Source organism: Eriocheir sinensis, chromosome 8 (assembly GCF_024679095.1).
Source record: "Eriocheir sinensis breed Jianghai 21 chromosome 8, ASM2467909v1, whole genome shotgun sequence".
Lineage (NCBI taxonomy): Eukaryota > Metazoa > Arthropoda > Malacostraca > Decapoda > Varunidae > Eriocheir > Eriocheir sinensis.
The window spans coordinates 12,348,411-12,372,509 of NC_066516.1; the positions used below are offsets into that span (position 1 = coordinate 12,348,411).

At 41.0% G+C, this 24,099-nt stretch overlaps 2 protein-coding genes and 1 long non-coding RNA gene across 9 annotated transcripts in view; 2 read left to right on the top strand and 1 right to left on the bottom strand.

Annotated features, from left to right (window-relative positions):
• LOC126995517 (leucine-rich repeats and immunoglobulin-like domains protein 1) overlaps nucleotides 1-160 on the top strand; it is a 173,038-nt gene extending 172,878 nt beyond the window's left edge. For all 5 annotated transcript variants that reach the window (XR_007750353.1, XM_050855119.1, XM_050855122.1 and 2 more), the window contains one exon: nucleotides 1-160. This exon is cut by the window's left edge and continues 1,835 nt beyond it. The gene's annotated coding sequence lies outside the window, so the exon portion shown is untranslated.
• Nucleotides 161-6,938: 6,778 nt separating this feature from the next.
• On the top strand, nucleotides 6,939-12,921 carry LOC126995521 (uncharacterized). Its single transcript, XR_007750363.1, has 4 exons — nucleotides 6,939-7,097; nucleotides 9,178-9,302; nucleotides 11,666-11,806; nucleotides 12,662-12,921. It is a non-coding gene; the product is annotated as an uncharacterized LOC126995521 (long non-coding RNA).
• LOC126995520 (DNA excision repair protein ERCC-1-like) lies at nucleotides 12,592-23,897 on the bottom strand. Of its 3 annotated transcripts, none has more exons than XM_050855125.1 (9): nucleotides 23,729-23,897; nucleotides 20,924-21,057; nucleotides 20,095-20,228; nucleotides 18,221-18,415; nucleotides 17,521-17,706; nucleotides 15,863-17,108; nucleotides 14,733-14,900; nucleotides 13,725-13,825; nucleotides 12,592-12,774 (listed from the first exon to the last, which is right to left on the bottom strand). In XM_050855125.1, the coding sequence occupies exons 2-6, from the start codon at nucleotides 21,045-21,047 to the stop codon at nucleotides 16,923-16,925; spliced, it is 825 nt and encodes a 274-aa protein (XP_050711082.1). In that variant the 5' UTR covers nucleotides 21,048-21,057; nucleotides 23,729-23,897; the 3' UTR covers nucleotides 12,592-12,774; nucleotides 13,725-13,825; nucleotides 14,733-14,900; nucleotides 15,863-16,922. The 3 variants fall into 3 exon arrangements, with proteins under 3 accessions (XP_050711082.1, XP_050711085.1, XP_050711084.1); XM_050855128.1 differs by having other exon boundaries at nucleotides 14,727-14,900; XM_050855127.1 differs by having other exon boundaries at nucleotides 23,695-23,892.
• Between the last annotated feature and the right edge of the window lie 202 nt (nucleotides 23,898-24,099).

Below are 24,099 nucleotides of genomic sequence, written 5' to 3' on the forward strand. Positions count from 1 at the left end.
AAAGAAATGTATGACAAAATGGTTTAAAAACTAGGACCATACAAGCCATGCTCAATCCTGTAGAGATACAAGTAGGTAAGAAAACACACACACACACACACACACACACACACACACACACACACACACACACACACACACACACACACACACACACACATTTTTAATACAATTATTTCCTGTAGTTTTAGTCACTTGTTGCATATTTTTATTAAAACTTTGTTGAAAAATGTTTTTTATATAAAAGTTGGATCACTGAGGGTTGCCAAAACTTGTGGCGCACTTAAGGTAATTTTCAGCCCATTTACAACCTCCTCCTCCTCCTCCTCCTCCTCCCTCCCGCGTGAAGCACACCCCGACGGAAAACTGGCGAGGTACGGGCGGCCTCAGTCAGCTGAACTAGACATGGCGTCACGGATCACACACACACAGTTCATGCCCTGCTCCGCTCACCTCTTTATGAATATTAAACGAAAAACTCAAGCCTTGCCATTTTGTGGATCAATTCAATGATACTAAATTGCCAGAGTTCCCCGTGATGCCATTTCTTGTATCATTCAAGTCACTGGTCTTGTCCTGGGCACTGAGCTTGAGGTCCGTCAACCAAACTGATCACAAATGATGATGATGCTCTTTCACTTTCTCTTAAAACCATGAATTATCATATCATTGTTGAAGCTTTTATTTCATTATATATATATATATATATATATATATATATATATATATATATATATATATATATATATATATATATATATATATATATATATATATATATATACATATATATATATATATATATATATATATATATATATATATATATATATATATATATATATATATATATATATATATATATATATATATATATATATATATATATATATATATATATATATATATATATATATATATATATATATATATATATATATATATATATATATATATATATATATATATATATATATATATATATATATATATATATATATATATATATATATATATATATATATATATATATATATATATATATATATATATATATATATATATATATATATATATATATATATATATATATATATATATATATATATATATATATATATATATATATATATATATATATATATATATATATATATATATATATATATATATATATATATATATATATATATATATATATATATATATATATATATATATATATCTATATATATATATATATATATATATATATATATATATATATATATATATATATATACACACACACGCACACACACATACATATAATTCAAACCGTGAAAACTTACTTCTCAGTAGTAACGAACACTTAGCAGCGTCCCATTTTGTCTAATTTCAATATTAACTGATTTCTAAAGTAACTCGCGTTGAAATGTTAGATATTTTGAAAAATTTATGCTTTATATATTTGAGATACTTTCGGGTGCGCTGGTGCCAGTATTAATGAGGTTGCCCGCCGCTGCTCGCGCTGCTCGGCGAGTCGAGGCCGGAGGTCTGCAAGTTGATGGTGCGTCTTGCCGTTACTTTGGGTGAGTGATGCTTTGCGAACACTGTAAATATTACTAGTTGAAGAGTCGTGTTTTTCGGTGTACGTTAGACTCACGGGCCGTCACGTTAAGTCCCAGATGCCAAGATTTAATTAACTCGGATCGTAGCCGAGAGTTTTAGGCCTTATTAATAATTACATTATGGGATCTAGGGTTACCTGTATTCACTTTTGGAGTCACTGATGCAAGACCATAGACCTACAGACATGATAACTTACAGTCTGCTTGTGTCATTCTGAGTGCAGTACATATTAGACCATCAACTGCTTGAAGCTTCTCTTATCACACCTTTTGTCGTCTTTTCGTAAAGTTTACAATACACATTTTTTTCTTCCAAATATTGATATAAAGTAGTAGTATGGAGTGGGTGTGTTTGGTAGCCACTGAGATCTGGCTGTCGCCGAGTTTCCTCAAGGCCGGGTGGAAAAGGCTCACCTTGGCCCAGGCTTCTTTGCGCTGTTGGGGGGCGTGGCTTCCCGCGAGGGTAGCCAACAGGTACGGCAGTGTACTTGACACGAAAATGATACTTCATGAGCCCAAACCATAACATAATCATCCATCTGCCCCTGTACACATTTAGGCCAGCTGTTGAGTCCTAGTGTTCCGAAGCAGCATCCGACACTAGCAATGGCTGCCACATGCCTCCAGCCAACATGGTGCTTCAGCTTAAGTGTGAAAAACCATAGTGTAATCCATCAAAACAAACTCGATACCTCCTCCTGGGGTTGGAAGTGACGTTTTCCAACACTCCTTGTGCAAGCAAGCATGGATAACACAGAGAAGTAGTTGTTTTTTGCTTAGCTTTTGGGGAAAAAGACAAAACAGGTCTCAGTGTTTACCAGTATTTCTTTACATCCTTTTACCTGGATGAACCAAAACTGTTGTGTGTGTGAGAGGAAGAGCAACTGAGTTACTCGCTGTTGAAGTGTTCTCTGCATATTTGCTGTGTGGTTGTTCCGGCGTGCTGGTAGAAATGTAAAAATTTCCGCCTAGTCGCTTTAGATGCCACTCTTATGTACAGTTTCAGATGCTTTCCAAAATATTATACTAGTTGAAGTAAGTTTATGTAGTCTGTGTAGGGAGTGAAGTTAGTTAAATATATTAGAAGAAAATAATGTATTATTGCTAGATATGGTGGTGGTAGGTCTTGGCCGAAAAATATTTTATGAATTATGTATAAAGATAAAACTGGAATCAAATGAATACTTGCGATTGGAATTATGAAACTTTATTTTGTGTGCTTGTGCGTGTGTGTGTATAAAATTAGGATAAGGTAGCATGCCAATCACTGTGTTCTCCATGTTGTTTGCTCTGGCTGTACACTCGATCCTTCCTCCCACACCCTAACAGCCCGCACACCCTCCTCCTCCCGCACACCCGTACTCTCCCACACACTGACCACCCACGACATTCTTCATCTGCCCTTGAAGCCTCACCTTCCTTAACCAATTTTTCCTTTGAGTCTCTTTTCTTTCATTTCATTTCTTCAGTGATATAATTATGTAAAACTGAAACCTAGCATCAGTTTCCAGTACAGAAGTAGAAATTTAGGCATGATTTGATTCATTATTAGTTATAGACCTTTTATGTTTAAGATTATTTTTGTATTTGATAGTTACTGCTGTACAATATAGTGGCTGAGGCTCGCCCTGCAATCCTTCCTCCTCTCTCGGACACCCAGCTCTGGGCATGCCAAACCCACCTTGTAAGGACCCACGTGTTAATGAGATGCTGCCGTTGGCTTTGACTGTAGTGTGTGCAAGTTGTGTAATACAGTTTAAAGAGAAATAAGAAAGCCTTATCTACAGTGACAGCGGTGTGGCACTGAACCAAGAGTCCGTTCACACATTCTCACCAGTATGATAGAGGCGTCTCAGTGTCTCACTCCAGAGAACTCCGTTTTTTCTCCTTGTTCGATATAAACCAAAAAGACAATTTCCTGGAGTCTGTCTGTACTTCTGTCAGTGTGGCATTAGATTGTCTCTTTAGCTTAGAAACTCCTGTGTCCCATCCTGCCAGCCCCGCAATCCTTTATGATATATTTTTGTAATCCTCTGTCAAGGTATCTGGCCGCCACCCCGTTGTAGGGCTTGCAGGAAGGCGAGTGGTGGCTGCTCCGGGGTCACCAGCGTGCTAACAGTTGCCGGACTGAGTCTGGAGCTGTTCGGGGCTAAAGACTGTTACTGGTGTGTGGACACTGTCACATGGACCAGGTTTAGCAGCGGTTACCAAAGAAGAGCAGATCACCACGTCAAGGACAGCTATTACCCTGCCGGTTGGGCTGTGTCTTGGACACGACTCCGAGACAGTCACCAAGTTTTCATTTACTAATATGTTTTATAAGCCACCTCAGGCTAGATTTTTGTTGTCAGTTGATACCTGTGAAAAAATTGATGGATGAAACCAATAAAAATGTAAACAGTAATTGTTTTATCACTTAACATCCTGTTTCTACAGGATTAAAGTAACTTACATAAGGTGTAATGACAGGTGATTTGTTTGTTTTTATTTTGCTAAGCAGTATTTCGTTGTGAACAATAATTAGGATTACAAAGGCATTTGTTTGAGTTAGATAAAGTAGTTAATTATATATAAAAAAATGAAATTAGCCAGGCATTCAGTTAATGTTCAAATAGCTTGTCGCCACTTTTTGTACTATAATCTGTATCACGTATTTCCTTCGCCACTGTTGAGGAATAGTAAGTGATTTAGTAACCTTAACCTGTAAAAGCACGTTTGAAATTTTAATGAAGATTGCATTGCTATGCTTTGTTTAAAGTGACACAAAATTTGAATTTTTCAGGGATCTCTGCACTACAACTCGCCCTTCTTAAGTGGTCTCCATTTCTCGCCATTAGACAGGGTTGTGGGGCGCGTTGAACAATGCGCAATTTGGCCTTCTTAAGCGGTTCAAAGTGGCCTATTTCTCGCCATCAGGAAAAATTAAGTCTGAAACTCTGACGCAAGTCTTCTCAAATCTAATTAACCTTCCTTAATTAGCATTCATTATATTATCAATGTTAGTAGTTTGATTAATATTATCTGCAACATGAAAACTAAGCAGGATTGGTACTCACCTCAAACACTTAATTTGGAGGTCAGATTTCAGAGCAATGCCTTGTAAACGTACTACTCAGAGGGTGGCTTCCGCTCTACTGGTGGTTATATAAGTGATGGGGAGAGGGCTCTAACACGAGAAGCCTTTAGTGTCAGCAACAAAAACTGCGCCGGAAAATCCGAAGGTTCAATGCGTCCCTGTGTTCAAGGCGCCCCACTCTCCCCTGCCATTTAATTAAGTTTTCCACCATAACATCAACGTTTTCAGATGGCTGGAAATGACAGAACACCTGAAGTCTAATCATCAGTAAGGTGAGTCGAAGCACTGTCTCGTTACTTTGCTAGTCTACTAAACTCACTTGATAAAGAAAGGTAAAAATATAAAATAAAATAAATAAGAAGCGTTCAAAGAGAAATGGAGAGAAATAATGCAGACAGGAACCGAGCATCATAGACAACTATCTTTATCCTAAATTTCAATCCAAAGCTGGATGTTGCGCTGCGTGCGCAACGACATCACTTGCTCTCGTGCCCACGACCTTGACTCTTCTGAATTTTTGACCATCTGGCTAAGACTTCATTGTCATTCTATTACTAAATACATATGTGCTGTTTATCTCTTTGCTTTCTAAACTGCCCTCTTACGGTTTCTATCCTTCTCTCTGTTCCTTTATCTCCAGTTTCCTTTCTGGCCGTTCTTTCTCTGCTGTGGTAGACGGTCACTGTTCTTCCCCTAAATCTATCAACAGTAGTGTTCCACAGGGCTCTGTCCTATCACCCACTCTCTTCTTGTTAATCATCATTGATCTTCTTTACATAACAAACTGTCCTATCAATACACTCATACGCTGACGACTCCACTCTGCATTATTCAACTTCTTTCAACAGAGGACCTTCTCAACAGGAATTACAAAACTCCAGACTGGAGGCTGCAGAACGCTTAACCTCAGACCTTGCTTTCATTTCCGATTGGGGTAAAATGCCTCATAAAACCAATTTCTCCACCTACCAACTCGATACAATATTCCAAACACCTATCCCCTATTCTTCAACAACACTCAGCTGTCACCTTCATCACTAAACATCCTCGGTTTATCCTTAACTCAAAATCTTAACTGGAAACTTCAGATCTCTTCTCTCACTAAATCAGCTTCCTCGAGGTTGGGCGTTCTGTATCGTCTCCGCCAGTTCTCCCCCGCACAGTTGATATCCATATGCAAGAGCCTTGTCCGCCCTCGTGTGGAGTATGCATCTCAAGTGTGTGTGTGTGGGGGGGGGCTTCACTCACACAGTTCTCTTGGACAAAGTCAAGGCTCTTCGTCTCATCAGCTCTCCTCCTCTTACTGTTGAATTTGCTGACTGCATGCCTCCCCCCCTCCCGTGGTCTCGCCGCACACGACTTTCTACTCAAGCTCATCCCTTTACTGTCCAAATCCCTTACGTACAAGTTAACCAGCATCTTCACTCTTTCATCCCTTACGCAGGTAATCTCTAGAACAATCTTCCTTCATCTGTATTTCCTCCTGCCTACGACTTGAACTCTTTCAAGAGGAGGGTATCAGGACACCTCTCATTCCGAAGTTGACCTCTCTTTTGGCCACTCCTCTGATCGCTATTTTTGGGAGTAGCGAATAGCGGGCTTTTTTTTTCATTGTTTCTATTTTTTTTTTCCTTGAGCTGCTTCCTCTGCTGTAGAAAGAAAAAATAGTTGAAGGTTTAAAGATACTCTAATGAAAATCAAGAACAAGAAATGAACTTAGGCAGGTCATCTCATACGTAGAACTGATAGCAGGTGGACAGCCGAAGTAACAGGGATAGAAGTCAGGGCGGACAGAGGAACAGGTGGAGGGGTGGAATTAGCGCCTATGTCGGAGCAGGAGGGTGTTGGGAAAGCCCTTTACCGTGTAGTGGATTAGTAATGGCTGAAAAGATGGTGATTACTACTGGCATTGGAACACCTGTACGGATAACTTATATTTAATTAACCCAACGTAATATAGGTGGATGTTAGGATAGGGAAATTTGCTGTATAGTCGCTTACACACACACACACACACACACACACACATCATTGCTTCTTTCCTTCATTGCTTCATTGCTGCAGTTTTTACAAGCATCAAGGATCTACCATTTATATCCCTACGTCTAGTTAGTGTAAGAGAGGAAACGAAAACCTCAAAACAGGCTATTGCAATGGTAGTTACGGTGGGCCAGGGAGACTTATTGGGAGGGGTGGGGGGAGGTAAGGAAGGAGGTGAGAGTGGTAATGAGTAGTTTGGGAGGGTCTTACAAGGAGAAGAGGGGGGATAGAGAAGGGAAGAGGAGCACTGCTATTCGCCGCCTACCATTTCCCAGGTTTGCAGGGAAGGGACTGGACGTGATCCGTTGCTGTCTCTCCTCCGTTCAGGGTTCTCCGTCTCCCGCTTCGTTCTCGCCGCAGTACTACTCGAGGTAAGTTCAGAGAGATGTTCCGTGCGTTTTTTTTATTTTTTATATATATAGTTGTGTGGTCTCTCCATGCCTCCCCATGCAGCACTCTCATTGTGTTGTTTGACCCAGTTAATAGAGGAAGTGATCGGTGGTTTGATAACGAATGGCTCGTGATTCTGGCTTTGTTGGTTCGTATGCATTGTAAGCAGGAGGAATCACGCACGTACTGGAAGGGTTTTCGGAAGTGATGGTTCCAGGCGCGTATTCCCAGACGAATTTTCAACAAATATTTCCCCAAGCCACAAAGGCGCAGAACTGATAGCAGGTGGATATCCGAAGTGGTGGGGATATCCGAAGTGGTGGGGATATCCGAAGTGGTGGGGATATCCGAAGTGGTGGGGATATCCGAAGTGGTGGGGATATCCGAAGTGGTGGGGATATCCGAAGTGGTGGGGATATCCGAAGTGGTGGGGATATCCGAAGTGGTGGGGATATCCGAAGTGGTGGGGATATCCGAAGTGGTGGGGATATCCGAAGTGGTGGGGATATCCGAAGTGGTGGGGATATCCGAAGTGGTGGGGATATCCGAAGTGGTGGGGATATCCGAAGTGGTGGGGATATCCGAAGTGACGGATATGTCAGGGCGGACAGAGGACCAGGTGGAGGGGTGGAATTAGCGCTTCTGTCGCATTTATAAACTTACCTGCGCCCCACTTAGCCTGTTTGAATAGCCTCTCGTATTATTTTCATGGACTGTTTTGTGAAGCCGTTTAACCCGACTTCTGCAGCTTGGACAGGAAAAACACTCCTGGAAACCCAATGAATCTTCTCTGTAACCTCAGCTCTGTAGCCTTGGAAAACAGTCGTGATAGGAGCTAGTTTTAATATATGGACCTTAGTCGCGTTCACTGTTTTTGTTTTGTCTTACGTTCATGCTGTAGAAGACTTGCCAGATTTATCCTAGGCTCCTAAATCTACCCATGAAAATACCCTAAACTTCTACGAAAACCTAGGAGTAAAGTTGAAAATAGTGGATAGCGTAACGGCCCCGCGTTCAGGACGTCGCGAGTTCAATCCCCGACCGGTGCCACCAAGCTGGGATTTTTCAGCCGCCACCGTTGCTTAAAACTACCCACATGCTGTCCAGAAGACCACCTATCAACCTGTATTCTTTAGATTCTTGGATTAAAGATGAGCTCCGGGAGGGCAGCATGAGCCAACGCAAGATGGCGCCACTAAACACTCGCCGGCGCCAGAACGGGCTGGGCCGACCAACAGGTCCCACCGGGATGAAGCCTTGGACCGACCATCAGGAATTCGGGATCCACCGGGAAGAAGCCTACCGGCGCAATAGGCCACGACGTAAAAAAAAAAAAAAAAAAAAAAAAAAAAAAAATCAAGCCGGGGTGATTGTTGGGTTCCGTAATTATTGACCCCCCACCGCTCCTGTGTTCACGAAAGGTAGTTAGTTGTTCTGAGTAGCCATTACTATTACACAGGGACCAGCGTTTCGTCCTCCACTCTATTTCATTAGAATATTCAACCTCAACCATCCCTCCCGACTCGTTCAGGTTTACAAATCCTTGGTTGCCATTCTTAACTTTAGTTGTCCATCAGTTTCTACGCCTGATATTATGACATCCCCAAGCAAATTGCTTATTACCCATTAGATTTTCTTGTGATTTACTAATTTTTCCTTTGGGTAATTAGACCCCAAGTGTTTTAATGTTTTGTTCGTAAGTGCAATTGAGCATACATATCTACACTTAAGTGGTGGCCGATGATTGTATAGTCTGTAGTGACGGTGCCCGAGGTCTGGAGGAATTCTGAAGCGCTTCGCCTGGGACACACGAGTGATGAGCCTTCGTATTGAGGAGAAAGTTGCGAAATCTATCTAATCACGAAGTGCAAAATATAGCTAATCTCTATAATTCGTAGTATGCCCATTGCCCATATGCCACGCTCCCGTAGGCATGTCATTCACCGTGTCTGGTGAGTTCTGAAACCAGGTGACTGATCTTTGTAAAGATGGCGAAATAATTAGCCCCTGCTAGAATACATTCGGCTCATTTGTGTAAGTCTTAACTAATGTTTCTTACAGATGACGTGGCTGTCATTATCACGAAAACCACAACCACCGCCACCTACAACACTGGAGTGCGCTGACTGGCTGACTCGCCGCCGGGGGGGTTGGCAAACACAAGGTCTGGGCAGACAGGCAGCGAGGTAAGTCATGACGATCGAGGGTATTGCTGTACCATGCCTGTAGTGTTCGCTTATTCGAAGGCATCTTTTTTTATCAGTATGTGGTATTTTTGTTAAGATAGAAAAATCGGAGACCTGCCGTGGTGGATGATGTAGATGGAAAAGTAGGCTATAATTGTAAAAAATGTTGAAATTTACCACAGCTACTGGTAAATAATTATCTAAATTGAAGGGTGGTGCACGAGCACAGCATTTACAAGTAACAATAACTAAGTTTTTACATTATTAGGTTATTTTATTACATTGTTGCCTGACATTTAGAGATCACTCAAGCTCGGGCGAAGTGCATAATACGTACAATAGACTTAGACACCAAGCTTATTTTTACTGCCCCTTTTAGTTCCTCTCTGCCCATGGACTAGTGGCTCAATAAGGATGTTCCCCCTGTTTTATTCTCCTTTTACTGTAGATGTCTATTTTCATATGTAGCTAAAAGTCTACTCAAAAACGGCTGTTTGGGTCTTATCAGCTGTGCTGTGGAGTGAGTGAGTGGTCGTGGTCCTGAGCGAATGTGTGTTGCGTCTAGCTCCACACAGGAAGTGTCGACATGGCTGTCAGGGCCAAGGGACTGGGGGGATTTGTGCTATGTTTGGTGGAATTCTCAGCTGAGAAGTGGATTGGATGTTTGTGTCCTAATATGGTGGTGTCATGTGAAGTGATAATTTGACTGGGATCAAGCAGGATGCCTCCATAAAGCGTCTCTGGCTACCGACATTGTGAAAAAAAAATGGATGAATTCAAGCAAGAATTATCTAAAGAAATGTATGTGGTTATAGATGAGGTTCCATCAAGGGCTGAGAAGGTGCACGACGAGCTGGGATCAGTTGTTGACACGCTTCTTGCTGAGCATGCTGCAATCCAGTTTGGGCCGAGATGGCGAAGAGAGGCAGGAAAGTGAAGAATCTTCTACTAAAGGTTTCCCCTGTTTTTCGCAAATAAAACTTTAACAAGGCGTCGGAGGATGTTGTTTTGGCAGTGGATGTTTTGAGACCGACCTAATGGGTAAAAATATTTTTTGGTGTCACATGTGGATAATGAAGCACTTATAAGAGTAAATTTAAGGTAAACTTGGCACTGTGAGCGAAGCTAGCCCCCGCCAACGACAAAGGTGTTGTTGGGTGGAGGTGATTGTGTGAGGAAGGAAAGGTTGGGTATGGGGGAGGTTGGTGAACCAACAAGGGATGAAACCAGAAACTACTGCTCGCTTACATACATGCAGCATGTACTACCAATAGTCACATTTTCCATGTAAAGGAAAAGTAATTTCCTTCGAGAAAAACGGTTTCTCCCAAACTGATAGTCCATTATAAGGAACATCCATATTTACAGTAGATTAAATATTGCTACTGTGTGTGTGTGTGTGTGTGTGTGTGTGTGTGTGTGTGTGTGTGTGTGAGAAGCAGTAAGACATAATTGCTGGTTGGATGGATGATTACTCATACGTCAGAGCTAAACGTCACATCGACGTCATGAGAAGATGAGCGGGGCGGGGCTAGCCTCGCTCACAGTGCCTCTAACTTCTAGCAAAGTTTACCCTAAATTTATTCTTATAAGTGCTTCATTATCCACATGACACCAAATCATATTTTTGCCCATTAGGTCGGGGTCTCAAAACATCCACTGCCAAAATAACATATCCTTGTCCGACGCCTTGTTAAAGTTTTATTTGCGAAAAACCGGGGAACACGGCCCCTGAAACCATTAGTAGTTGTGATAGCTTCTACCCAGGAAAAGAAGGCAAGCGATATGAAGGATGAAGTCTCGCAGGCATTGAATGGCATTCAAATAACCGATTCAAGATTCACTAATGGAGGTAATATTGTCATGAACTTTGACAATGAGAACGCAAGGGATGAGGCTGCTCAAAAATTCGAGTGTTGAGCATATATTAGTACCAAGAGTGTTGGGGAAGATGAAACCGAAGGTCATGATATGCAATGTGCATAAAGAGAAGACCAAGGAAAAAATAAAGACTATCTTAGACCGCAAGGATTACTATTAAGGCTAACAGGGCGCTGCACTATAATAGCAGTGGAGCGGGGCCTGAAACTTCTTAAAACGGTAAACTATAAAATTGACTCTAGGAAATTTTAAGTTTGCGACTCCGACTCCACCCCCTTCCCCTCTTCTGCAGCACAGTGGTAGGCAAATCAAACTCCACCACACCCAGCCACACAACCTTACACTTGCTATAAAGGAGTCCGTCGGAGATATTCTTTCAGACTCCAGCAACTCTAACTCCCACTCCACACCCGTCTTATCAGTTTTCTTTTACTTTCTCCAGATGCCCTTTAAGGATCTGAATAATGATAAACATTTTTCAGAGGGTTGTGATCTGCCTGTCCCGATGTCTGGCCCAAGGTGCTCTGGCCCAAGGAGCTCCGTCACAGTAAAGGCTGTAGCACTCATCTCTCCCGGCAGTTCGTTTCCTCTATCTCGACCCTCCCAGCTTCCTGTCCTCTAAGGTATATACTTATTTGCTGGAGTTTTTCAATTTATAAGTGGCAATCCTCTTATTCTCACTTGATTGCCTTTTGTTCTTGTGTGTAGTTTGTCTTGTTCTCTAACCCTCCCAGCCAGCTTTCTCCCCTCTGAGGTATTCTAAAGGATCTTGATCAGTTTTATAAGTGGCAGTCTTCTACCTAAAAGATACCCTTTGTGGGCAGTGTCATCTTTCCTTCCACTAGTTTGCAATATATATTTTTCAATATATATTTTTCTTCAGTAATTGATACTTTCTATACCATCATACATATATCAATCCTGTCATTTTTCCACACGATCCATATGTGCAGCTTGTCATCTTTCTTTACTATTTTGTGATCTACTTTATTTAATGGATTCCATATCTTTTTCCACATTTTTATTTATTTGTAAGGTAGCTCTTTCAATTGCAGGCAGAAGTCGGTACGTACTACAGAGAATTCAATGATAAATTCTTTATCAAAAGTAATAAATTTGCAGCAATAAGTACAGTTGTCTTCTCTACCCGCAAGTTCCAATTTGCTTTATGTGCTCTCTTATACCAATTTGAAATGTAGTTTTTATAGTTAACAATATATTCATACTGTAATTTTAAGATTTGTTGTAATCATTACTATATAGTTCAATAATTATAAATAGATCATAAATCCCAAACTATCAGCAAATGGTGAAATTGTCCGGTTAATTAGCAGCAAAACTGCCATGCATGTTTGTTTCTGCAGTTTTGCACAATACCTAAAAGGGCAGTGTTTCTCCAGAGGCAATCGAAATGTCCCCATGTTTATTTTTGGTCATTCATACAGTGTACACAGTTATTCCTTCTATCTTTCCAACAGACATACGGATCCTGAAGTTTGCCTTCCAGCTGAGTTGTCTCAAGAGCTGCCACATCTGCCAGGGACCACACGCTTTGTTGGAGGGTCGTGCTGTGCTCTGCCAGGCATGACATCTGAAGTATGAAGATCAGAATTACAAAACCCTCTGGCTCCCTGAGGAAACTATTTCTACCATGAGGACCCCTACTGAAGAACTAATTTTCAAAATTGATTATTGATATAGTCTTCAAGGTTACTCAATAAACATCTTGACAGGAACACTCTACTTGTTTGATTTTACGACAAATGGTTCCAGCTAATCTCCGGAGACTGTTTGAGGTAGTTTGGACTTATCCAAGTGCTAATTTTTAACCTGTGGGATGGGTGTCTTGTGAGGAGCAAGATTTAATGGATACCAGGACATACATAGGAATAGAATCTGTTGTTCTAGTGAAAATGTGCCATGAATGAAGCCAAAGTTAATATTACTGAGTGTGGGGAGGCTCGCAGTTGGCTTTTTAAATGGGTAAAGTCTGTATTGCTAGCGAGGACAAAACCAGACTCAAAATAACGGAAGTGGAATCTGTGTTGTGCCTGTGTAATCCCATAAGCTAGCATTCATGTGTGTGGGGAGGAGGATTTTCACTTTTAAACAGGTAGAGTCTGCAGTGCTAGTGAGAACGAAACCAAAACCAGACTCTTAAAATAATGGAAATGGAATCTGTGTTGTGCCAGTGAAAATGTGACATGAATGGAGTTATAATCTAATATTATTGTGTCGAGAGGGCAGAAGAGAGATTAATTTCGGGTGGAGTAGTATCTTGATACTCTCCTCTGTGTAGGGTGGCTTATTAACTAAACTGGTAAAGAAAGTGAATCCGGTTTCTTTTACATTCCCTCTAGAATATACTAATAATTTAACATTTTTACTAAAGAAAACTGGGAACTATCTAAGGAAGACAACTCTTTCAAATATCTAATAATAAAACAGCACAGTAGGGGAGGATGACAGCAAAAACAGATTGAGGAGCCCTGCCATAGCCCGTTCTACCCTTTGCAATAAGAAAAAGTATTCATAACCTACCTTCACATGTCTTCAATCTGCCTGCCATCCACCCACCACTCAGCTGAAGATCAAATGGCTATCCTGCGCAGTGTTCCCTCCAGCTCGACTCCTTGTCTTCCCTGTAACAAAAAGAAACAAAATTAAACCATTATAAAGGTGAATAATATGGGAAAAGAAAAGGTGATACATAGAAATAAAAGTAAAGCAAAAAAGGTAAAGCTTGCTGCTCTGAGAGAGTTTAGACAAGTAACATAAATAATATATCAGTTACTCATGGGCCAGAAGTTTATCCTAAACAGTAACTAACAAAAGAGTCAAGTGTCTATAGGATTAATATAGATGTAGAGGCACACAAACATCTGATATGGAAAAGTGAAGAATGTTGGGAAAGGCCTTTGTTCTGTGGTGGACTAGTAATGGCTATGATGATGATGATGATAACAAAGGTACATGCTCTTAACCCCTAGACTGCAGATGTCCTACAAGAAGACATCACCAAGCTACAGGAATGGAACAAAAAGTGGATGCTACAGTTCAATGAAGAAAAATTTAGTCATGCACCTTGGGAGGGAATATCCAGCATACCAATACCACATGGGAAACGCTCCACTATCCACCACAGAAGCAGAGAAAGACCTGGGAGTATATGTAGCCAAGCAACCAGTGAAAGTCAAATCCATACCAATAGCAGCAGACGGGTTAAAATAAGCCCAGTAGTTGATCATAATAAGGCCACAATTATCACCTAAGGAAACATACAGTTCTAAGGCCTCTACTCAAACATTTCAGGGCTTACACACCCACATTTGACAAAGCTATAACAGTGGTTGTGTTAGGTAGTACTTCCATGGGTGGTTTAATGAGCCTGGTGATAATCTGACAAGACTTCTGCACCAAGAATGTGAAAAACAATCATGAGAACCCAACTAATCTGCTTTGTGGCCTTTGGAAATAGTTGCTGTGAGAGCTGAAAGAGCTTGAGAATATAGGATTTATGTAGTGTACTAAGAAATGGTTCACCTTTACCTCTCCTGGGTGTTCCAGTTTTGCCTGTCTTCCTGCAACCACTGCCACCTCCTTCCTCACATTCTTATCCTCTTTCTTGTCTTCATCCTTGCTCTCCTCCTCCATGTGGCTGCCCCATCATGGCCAAGGAGTAGTGTTTGGTAAGGCTCAGCACCACCTCTAGTACACCTGAAGAAAGATATGCTTGTCTCAATTTACAGAAACTATCAGTACTGCTGTTAATGCTATCTAGTGTACAGAGAAAGACATACAACCAAACAAAATAATACAAACAAAACTGCTGCTGACCATGATTCTGTAGTCTTTTTTTTTTTTTTCTTTTTTTACAACAAAGGAGACAGCTCAAGGGCACAAAAAAAAAAAAAAAGCCCGCTACTCGCTGCTCCCAAAAAAGAATCAAAAGAGGTGGCCGAAAGAAAGGTCAATTTTGGGAGGAGAGGTGTCCTGATACCCTCCTTTTGAAAAAGTTCAAGTCGTAGGCAGGAGGAAATACAGATGAAGGAAGATTGTTCCAGAGTTTACCAGCATGAGGGATGAAAGAGTGAAGATGCTGGTTAACTCTTGCATAAGGGGTTTGGACAGTATAGGGATGAGCATGAGTAGAAAGTCGTGTGCAGCAGGGCCGGGCCGCGGAAGGAGGGGAGGCATGCAGTTAGCAAGTTCAGAAGAGCAGTCAGCGTGGAAATATCGATAGAAGATAGAAAGAGAGGCAACATCGCGGCGGAATTTAAGAGGTAGAAGACTATCAGTAGGAGGAGAAGAGCTGATGAGACAAAGAGCCTTAGACTCCACTCTGTCCAGAAGAGCTGTGTGAGTGGAAAGTATAAAAGCTAGTATTTTATCTTTTAAGTAATTTTTCCTCCAATGCTTCACAAAAACACATATGCTTGTTTTTTATGCAAACTAAGATTTGTTGATAGATTATAGTAAACACTCTCTATATCAGACCAAATAGGAGGAGACTCAGTCTGATATATAGAAAATTCTGATATATTTGAGGATTAATTTCAAACATGCCCCTGGCCCCCTAGTACAACCACACTCACTACAACACATCTTTTCACAAACACAAAGTACAGTACAGCATTGCAATGTATGAAAAAATAAATCATACAGTACAGTATACTCACCATACAGTACAGTAGTAGTAGCAGCAGCCTCAGTGTGGTGTCCAGAGACAAAACTTGCATCTTTAGTCTTGCAACACAGTACCCTGCCAAAAGTACTTACATCTGCTCATCAGTCGCTTGGATAGTACTTGTCTGAAATGTGGATTTGGAGCGGAGCTTCTTCAGAGCAAGGAAGGTAGGTCTAAAGTTGTTTCTTTAAGACAATCTTCAACATCCTCAGTGAGCCCTCTGACATATTTCTTATCCCTCCTCAGAAGAGTTCTAGTTTTTCCTTACTGAGTCCTGTATAAGTTTGAGTTACTAGCCAGCCTGGCAGCACGACCCTCCTCTATATTCTCCAGTTCCTCCCTTGAGGCAACTCCACTCCTAGACCTTGAATGATCTCCAATGCACTCAGTAACTATGAGTGTTTCACGTTTAAAGGTATTCCACAACTCCCTAGGGTCCTCCAAAGCACCAAGCACCTCAAATTGATTACAGACTGCCACATATTTTTGAGCCCACACCTGGTGTCTCAGTTTCTCAAGATGGAGCCCCAGAGGGTTGCATCTTGAGATTTTTTTTTACCTGATGCATAGCCTCAGTGTTGCAACTATGTCTGAGGTTGGTTGCAAAGAACTCAGCCCTCCAGAAAACCCTACAGTTCTGAAACACCCTCCAATGAGCAGTAACAAGAATATGATGGATCTCCTTTGCCACACTGCCAGCACTGCTATACCAAGTCACGTGGTGAGGCTTGCGTCTCTGAAACTAGGAGCCAACAATCCTCAGCCTTCTGCATTTTGCAAAGTTCAGGAGTGAAATGTATACGTTTTTGGTGCCAGAATTATGGGGACCAACGCACAATACCTATGATAGAATTCTCAAATGGTGTTGACTTGATCAGAGATTCACACCAGCATGGTTACAAATGGAGGAACAAGTCCTTCTTTAACTTAATTTATATAAAAAAGTATTATTGCCCACTTCATCTTGGGCAACATTAACCTTAGCTCAATTTTGTGAAATCTCTTAACATTAATTTGTTCCTTAACCTATTCTTTAAAGCTGTTGTCTAAAGTCATTTTTTAAAGTTTTGGTGCAGAACTCTGTGCAATTTGGCTGCCTTCTGAGGACCCATTCCAGGGCAAAATGACAGCTCTTCTTCAGTTGCTTCTACTATTTTCTCCAGTGAGCCAAAGGTTGACATGAGCGTCATTGCATCAGTGCGATTGATGCTCCTCACTGAAGTTAAAGCATCAATAACCTGAAATGTAAACAAAAAAGTATTTACTTACATTTCACAATCTTAGACAAGCTATTCTTTGTATTTTCAGGTCACAAATTTACAAAAGTTCAATGATTTATATGATAAAATGAGTTAAGATAACTGAGAATATCCATCCATCAGCTATTCTTTGACAGCACACAACTGCCCCTTTCTACTAAACACTAAATATTCTTGGTCTGTTCTTGAGTTGTGCAATTCCTGTCCAGAAACCAACTTACCTCATAACATTTGCTTGGAAAACACATTAATCAACTGAAGGAAGCAAACTAGAAGCCTCAAACTATTAACCAACCATTGCCCACCCTGACCATGGGCATATAAGGTGCCAGGTGACTGTGATATTTATAAAAAAAAAGAGGCACGTCTTATGTTAATAAATGTTACATACCATGGAATATGGGTTTGAGTCTTGCTTTTCCATGATCATATCTGGTGGTTTGTTTTCATATATTTTGTAGACTTCTATGATTCGTCCCGCCTCTTCTGGACTCCACGCCAGCATGAGGGTCAAGTCGGCTAATATGCATATCTTTGTCAGCTGCTTTAGCTCATGGTGTGGATCCTTAACATCAACCTGCAATGTAATGAAGCTTGATTCTCTCTTGCTGAGTGAATGCAATGCTCTGTAATAGCTTTTATGGTAACAGTTCATATATACCTCTAGTATTGGATGCCCTCTAGTTACCAGTTTAGTACTTCTTGAATATATTACCCCTATTGGTAAAAAGTTTGCAGAAAACTAGTATGACACCCAAATTTTTCATAAAATAGTAGATATGATAAACAATAGTAAAAGTTTATGAAAAGTTCTGTGACTGTGAAATGGTCTCTGAAATCTGCTGCAATGGCAGAGTTAGGTGTTTACATATACTGTGTGCTTAACTATGACACAGTTCATATAACGAACTAAGTTTGTTAGGTATATGGAAAAATTCAGATCCCTCAGATGTAACAGATTTTCAAAAGTAATGTCCCTCCCTTCCCAGAAAATGGTTCATTAAAGTGAGAATTTACTGTATTAAAATATTTTTTCTGTGTAACACTTCAAAACAAATCTCTCTATTAGCACCAGAAAAGAAAAGCTTTACCTGCACCAGGAGAACCCTGAGCTCATACTGATGGCCGAGCTGCTTTAATCTGTCATGAATGTAATTTGGGTTCAGGTTGTGGTAACGGATACTGAGAAACAGGGCACAGGTGGTCGCCCCCATTTCATAGTCAGGTACGATTTCTCCATATTCCCAGGGAGTGTTGCGTATAAACTTGAGTATTGGGTTCCCTCTCTGGAAGGAAAAAGAAAATAAATAGTGGAGTGATTTACTTTACCAACAGCAGCATAAAAATAAAGGTTTACATGTGTATGTTACAGGAAATTCAGGAAGCTAGAGATTTTGCATAAACTCAACAGGAATTTAGGATTTTATTAAATGAATTGACCACCACCAGTTACATGAAGTCCAAAACTGATTCTCTTTTGGCTACTTTTTTTTTTTCTTAAGGAGCAGAGCTTAGCATTTTTAGTATAGTATAGTAAATAAGAAGTACAGTCACCCCCCGCCGTTCGCGGTCTCACCCATCGCGGTTTCGCGTATTCGCGGTCAACTAATTGTGACCCCCCCCGCTTATACGCGGCCCCAGTTTCGCGTATACGCGGATGCACTGACGCTAAATAGGAAGGCAGAGAGGAGGGAGGGAGGCAGAGAGGAGGGGGGAAGGGAGAGAGGAGGGAGGAAGGCAGAGAGGAGGGAGGGAGGGAGGCAGAGAGGAGGGAGGCAGAGGAGGAGGGAGGGAGGCAGAGAGGAGGGAGGAGGGAGGCAGAGAGGAGGGAGGAAGGAGGAGGGAGGAGGGAGGCAGAGAGGAGGGGGAAGGGAGAGGAGGAGGCAGAGAGGAGGGAGGGAGGCAGAGAGGAGGGGGAAGGGAGAGAGGAGGGAGGCAGAGAGGAGGGATGGAGGCAGAGGAGGGAGAGGAGGGAGGAAGGCAGAGAGGAGGGAGGGAGGGAGGCAGAGAGGAGGGGGGAAGGGAGAGAGGAGGGAGGCGGGGCAATGGACGTTAGGTTGCTCCTGTGTGACGTCACGGTTAGACTGTGACGTCATGCTTTCCTATTGGCCAGCAGCTCACTCAGGGACGACTGCTATTGGTCGAGATTTTCTCATAGCAACATTATCCTAAAAAAAAAAAATTCACGCGCCGCCACACTGCAGTGTTGCCAGATTAGGCTACTTATCGCAAATTGGGCTACTTTTGGGTCTTCTGTGCTACTAAATTTTGACCCCAGGGTGAGTGTTGATTACATATTGTTGTCTAACAAGGTCTTGTCTCATTTCAGTCATTAAAAAGAACGAAAAAAACATGTTTTATATGACGTGTCAGAGGTGACTTCCCCAAATGCATATTTTCCCATAGGGTTATAGTCCCGCCGTTCGCGGTTTCGCGCATCGCGCCGAAGTCCGGGAACGAAATACCCGCGAACGGCGGGGGATGACTGTATTACAATCCCATAGCCATATCCCAACAGTTCAAGCAAATATTGAGCTAAGACCCAGATTTACGCATAGGGCCGTATTACAAGTCGAATCCAAGAAGTTTCAGGTCCCTACAAAGGTCGGTTTAGGGGCCGTGCTACAAGTCCAATCCGAGAAGTTTCGGGTCCCTGGAGAGTTCGGGGTGAATAACTCTGTAGGGACCCGAAACTTCTTGGATTTGACTTGTAATGCGGCACATAGCCTCTTGAAACAGTTAAATCTTTGTGTCTAAAAGTACAGGAAGATGCTTTTCATCATTCAGCCTTGGTGTTGTCACAATCATCCCACACATTCCTAATTATCTCATTAAGTAGTCAAGTACAAACTGCAATATCCAATAATATTTCTTACCTATGCAAAAAATAGGTTAATATTGAAAGCAAGACAATAATATGAAATGAATATGAGGTATTGGCAGGACTTTTATGATACAAACTTACTTGTTTTGGATTAACAACAACAGTGTTTTTGGATGGAGGTTTGTTTGTCGCTTTCTGTTTCTGCTCTGTTGCTGTCTCTGCTTCTGCTGGTGGTTCTTCATAAAATTCAGATTTCTTCAGGTTGGTAAAAGCCTCTGTAAGCAATTCAATGCAATTAACAAAATTTCAAGACATAATGTAGCTACTTCCATTATTTTTTTATATGAGCTATGTTCATGAAGAAGTCATGACAAGTGGATGTTCAGTAATTCAAACACAATCTTCCCGTAAGAATAAAGGGTAAGTCAAAGGGTCAGATTCCAAGGATATGAGGTGGGCATCATCATGCTCAGGCAACCTGCTGTCACACAAGTGACCATAAGAGGAATGCCAACCTCTTGGACTCGTTATTTCATTTGCTTATTTAATCATCTGTGTACAGCTTCATCATCCTACCCTATAGAGGTCTGTTTTTAAGGGATTTAGATTAGAAAAAAAATGGTTCATTTCATAAAATAAAAATTATCATCATTAGTTTATGCTATTTCTTTTGTGGTTTAGCAGTTTAGCATTAGCAAAGGTAACATTTTAGTTAGTGAACAGGTGGTTAGTAAAACTAACTTTTCAGTTACCCATGTCCAGCACTGCAAATGGTAGACAATAGCAATCGTGTAGCTCTTTGTCGCGTGTTTTCATGATATTTCACTTAACTTGTCTTTTATTGTATCCAAACTTTACACAGTCTAACAGCACTCAAGGAATGAGTGAAAAATTGTACTAGATATCCCTGTAAGAAACAATACATGTGTAATTCAAACTTGTAAAGGTCAATACTGATTGTTTTACTCACTAGAAAATGTTGATGAGCTTTTTTCTTGCTGTCTTTTGGTAACATCAATAAAGCCAGATTTGATATTACTTCCTGCTGATGTTGAAGCTTCTTGGGGATCATTTCCAGGGTTCAAAGATGACATAATGGTTACTCTGAAACAGATAAAACAAAGTCAACCAAAGTAGTTAAACCAAATACAGTACTGTTTTAAAAGTAAATCACTATCAAATCTGCTTTAGTTTTACTCATCATACACAAAAACTAAACTAATGTTGAAACAACCCCATGTGCAGCCTTGGCCTGGTGCCTGTACTGACCATCAAACATGAAGGTAATGAAAACCAACTTGCCCCACAGCTGTCCTCTGGTTCACATGGCTGAGTGGTTGCCTGTACAATGCTCTCACATTTTGTACGTATAATTGGTGCCAAAAAAGATTCGCAAAGGACGAATTCACAAAATGTAAAGTGAACAATTAATAGGAAAATATGCAGTTGATTCTAATCTGGCAGATCCTTACCAATTTTTCACCAAAATTTACAGTAAATTTTACTTCTTCCCAACTCTGTACACTCATGCTACACCTTTCTCAGAACTATTAGTGTACTCTGGTGGTCCAGCATCATCAGTATCTCCTCGAGCAGTTGAGGCCAGTGTTGTGTAATCAGGAGAAGCACTTACACATCTCTGTTGTCAATACCAGCACCCTTATTGTATTTTAGTCTCTGAGTAATGCAGTGCAGTAACTAGCAGCTTCCAGAAAATTAAGGGAACTTCTAAAAAATTATGTAAACTGCTTGAGCACAGCCTAGGACAACGCATTTTGGCAGTGGAACACAGGTCAGGATAGATTAGGTTAAATGCATTAAGGCATGTCATATTAGGCTAGATTTAGTTTGGGTTAGATTTGTTTGGTTTAATCATTTACAATAAATATGTGATACGCTTCTCACGGTGCCGTTGTTGCCACTGGTGGCAGTAGGCTACAATAATCTCAATATTTCCCTAAATATTGGTTAATAGTAATATACTTCTTGCCCAACATGCTAACATAACTAGTCAGGAAGTTACTCAGCTGTAAGCCGATATAACATCATTAATGTCGATGCATGATGGAAGGATATTGCCTTGTTTGATGGCTACAGGCTGCATTGACCAATAACATGATGCACTTCATATCAAAATCTTTCATATGAAGACCTTCACAGTAAAAAAAAAAAACTACTGAAAAGGATGGAGGATAAGGAACTTGTCTAAGAACTTAGTTTTCAACACAAAAAATAAACAAGGAAAGTAATATTACAAAATAATATTAGAGAATCTAGAATAAATTTTCTTCGGCACTTATTATCACTCGCAGGGTGAGGGCTGTTAGTGAGGCTATCGTGGTATATGTGTGGGGCCGCCATGGGGAGCCGTCCAGGTCAGGGGGCATCTTAACTACAATTTGCCTTCATATTATGGATAAAGGACATGTATTTTCACCATTAACCATAATATGCAGGTATTCATAAGTGGCAGAGCAAATATACACATTTACTATACTGTCTCTATCTATCAAGAAGTTAGTAACCTTAATGAATCATAATTACATAAGCCAGTAGACTAGATTCTTTAATATTATTTTGTAATATTACTTTCCTTGTTTATTTTTTGTTGAAAACTAAGTTTTCAGACAAGTTTCTTATCCTTCATTTCTATCTATCAAGAAATTAGTGACCTTAATGAATCCTAATTACATAATCCAGTAGACTGATGTGTGGTCATCCTCAGCACCACCCAGCTGGCCTCAACAGGGAGGGATCTATCTTTCTATGTATCCATCTATCTATCTCAAACCAAAAAAACAATCTCAACTCTACAGTTTTCTCGGTTAAGATTCGTTTTAGTACCGTGCCAGTATTTCATTACCTAGCTTATGAAACATCAGTAGCTCTTCATATATCTTTTCTACAAACCTTCAACAGTTATGGAAATGCTTTCAAAATCCAATTCAAGGACTTTTTTTTTTACTCTTGAAAACAGGAAATAATGTTTCCGAAAGCACGTCGCCTCCTCTGGTGCTGGCCGTGGCGACACAGAGTTAATATAGGTATATAACTCTGTGCGCGGCGACGGTGGTGCTGCCGCTGCCGCAAAATAGCTCGCAGAGGGTTTTGTTAGGTTAGGTAAGGTTAGGTTATATTCATGCTCCATGATAAAATTCGCAGTATTTGTATAAAAATAACAGGTTTGCTCTGGCAACGGTGCAGCCAGTGTTGCAAGAAATACCTCCTCGCAGAAATAAATCACATCTACATGTGTGGGGGGGGGTCCAGGGGAGGGGTGCAGCCCCCTGCTGGTTAGAATGGGGGGGTCGAGGGGGGCACAGCCCCCCCATTAGCAGGTCATAAAGTTCGGTTGGAGTAGTTTAAATATGCTCCCCCACTCTAAACCCTCTGCGAGCTATTTTGCAGCTGCGGCGGCGGCACCGTCGCCGCAGCCGCCGCCGGAGGAGGCGACGTGCTCTTGTAAACATTATCCCCTATTTTCAAGAGTAAAAAAATGTCCTTGAATTGGATTTTGAAAGCGTTTCCATGACTGTTGAAGGTTTGTAGAAAAGATATATGCAGAGATAGTGATGTTTCATAAAGTAGATAATGAGATATTGGCACGGTACTAAAACGAATCTTTACCATTTTCTCCTTTAATGCAACGAATCACCTCGAGTTTAACTTTCCTAAATCAGAATTAGAATCAAAATCAAATAAAACAAGAAGGCTGCACGTGTGAACCTTTCCTGGGATTACCATACTTCCCCTTCTCTCATCCTTGGACACATACTATTTTTTGAGGTCATCGGTACTTGAACTCAACACAACCTCCTTCTGGACACCCCTCCGCCTGTCCTGCACGGTGAATAAGGAAATAATATATCTGCATCGGTGACAGGTCCGCGGGTGGCGCGGGACGGAGGGCGGCCAGCTGATGGAGGCCGCCAGACTTTGCAACGGCGCCCTGCTGGCTGTCATGAATGCCTGCCCGTGCCGCGGCGGGAATTTTGAACTTTTACAGCTGTTCCGAAGTGACTCTTGGATGATGAAACACATTTTTGGATGTGAGGGGAGATCGTTTTTAAATGAATTAGTAGTGTTGCACTGAAGCAGTCAAGGTTGAAGTTTATTCCATTCTCATATAACAACGGTGGTGAAAAA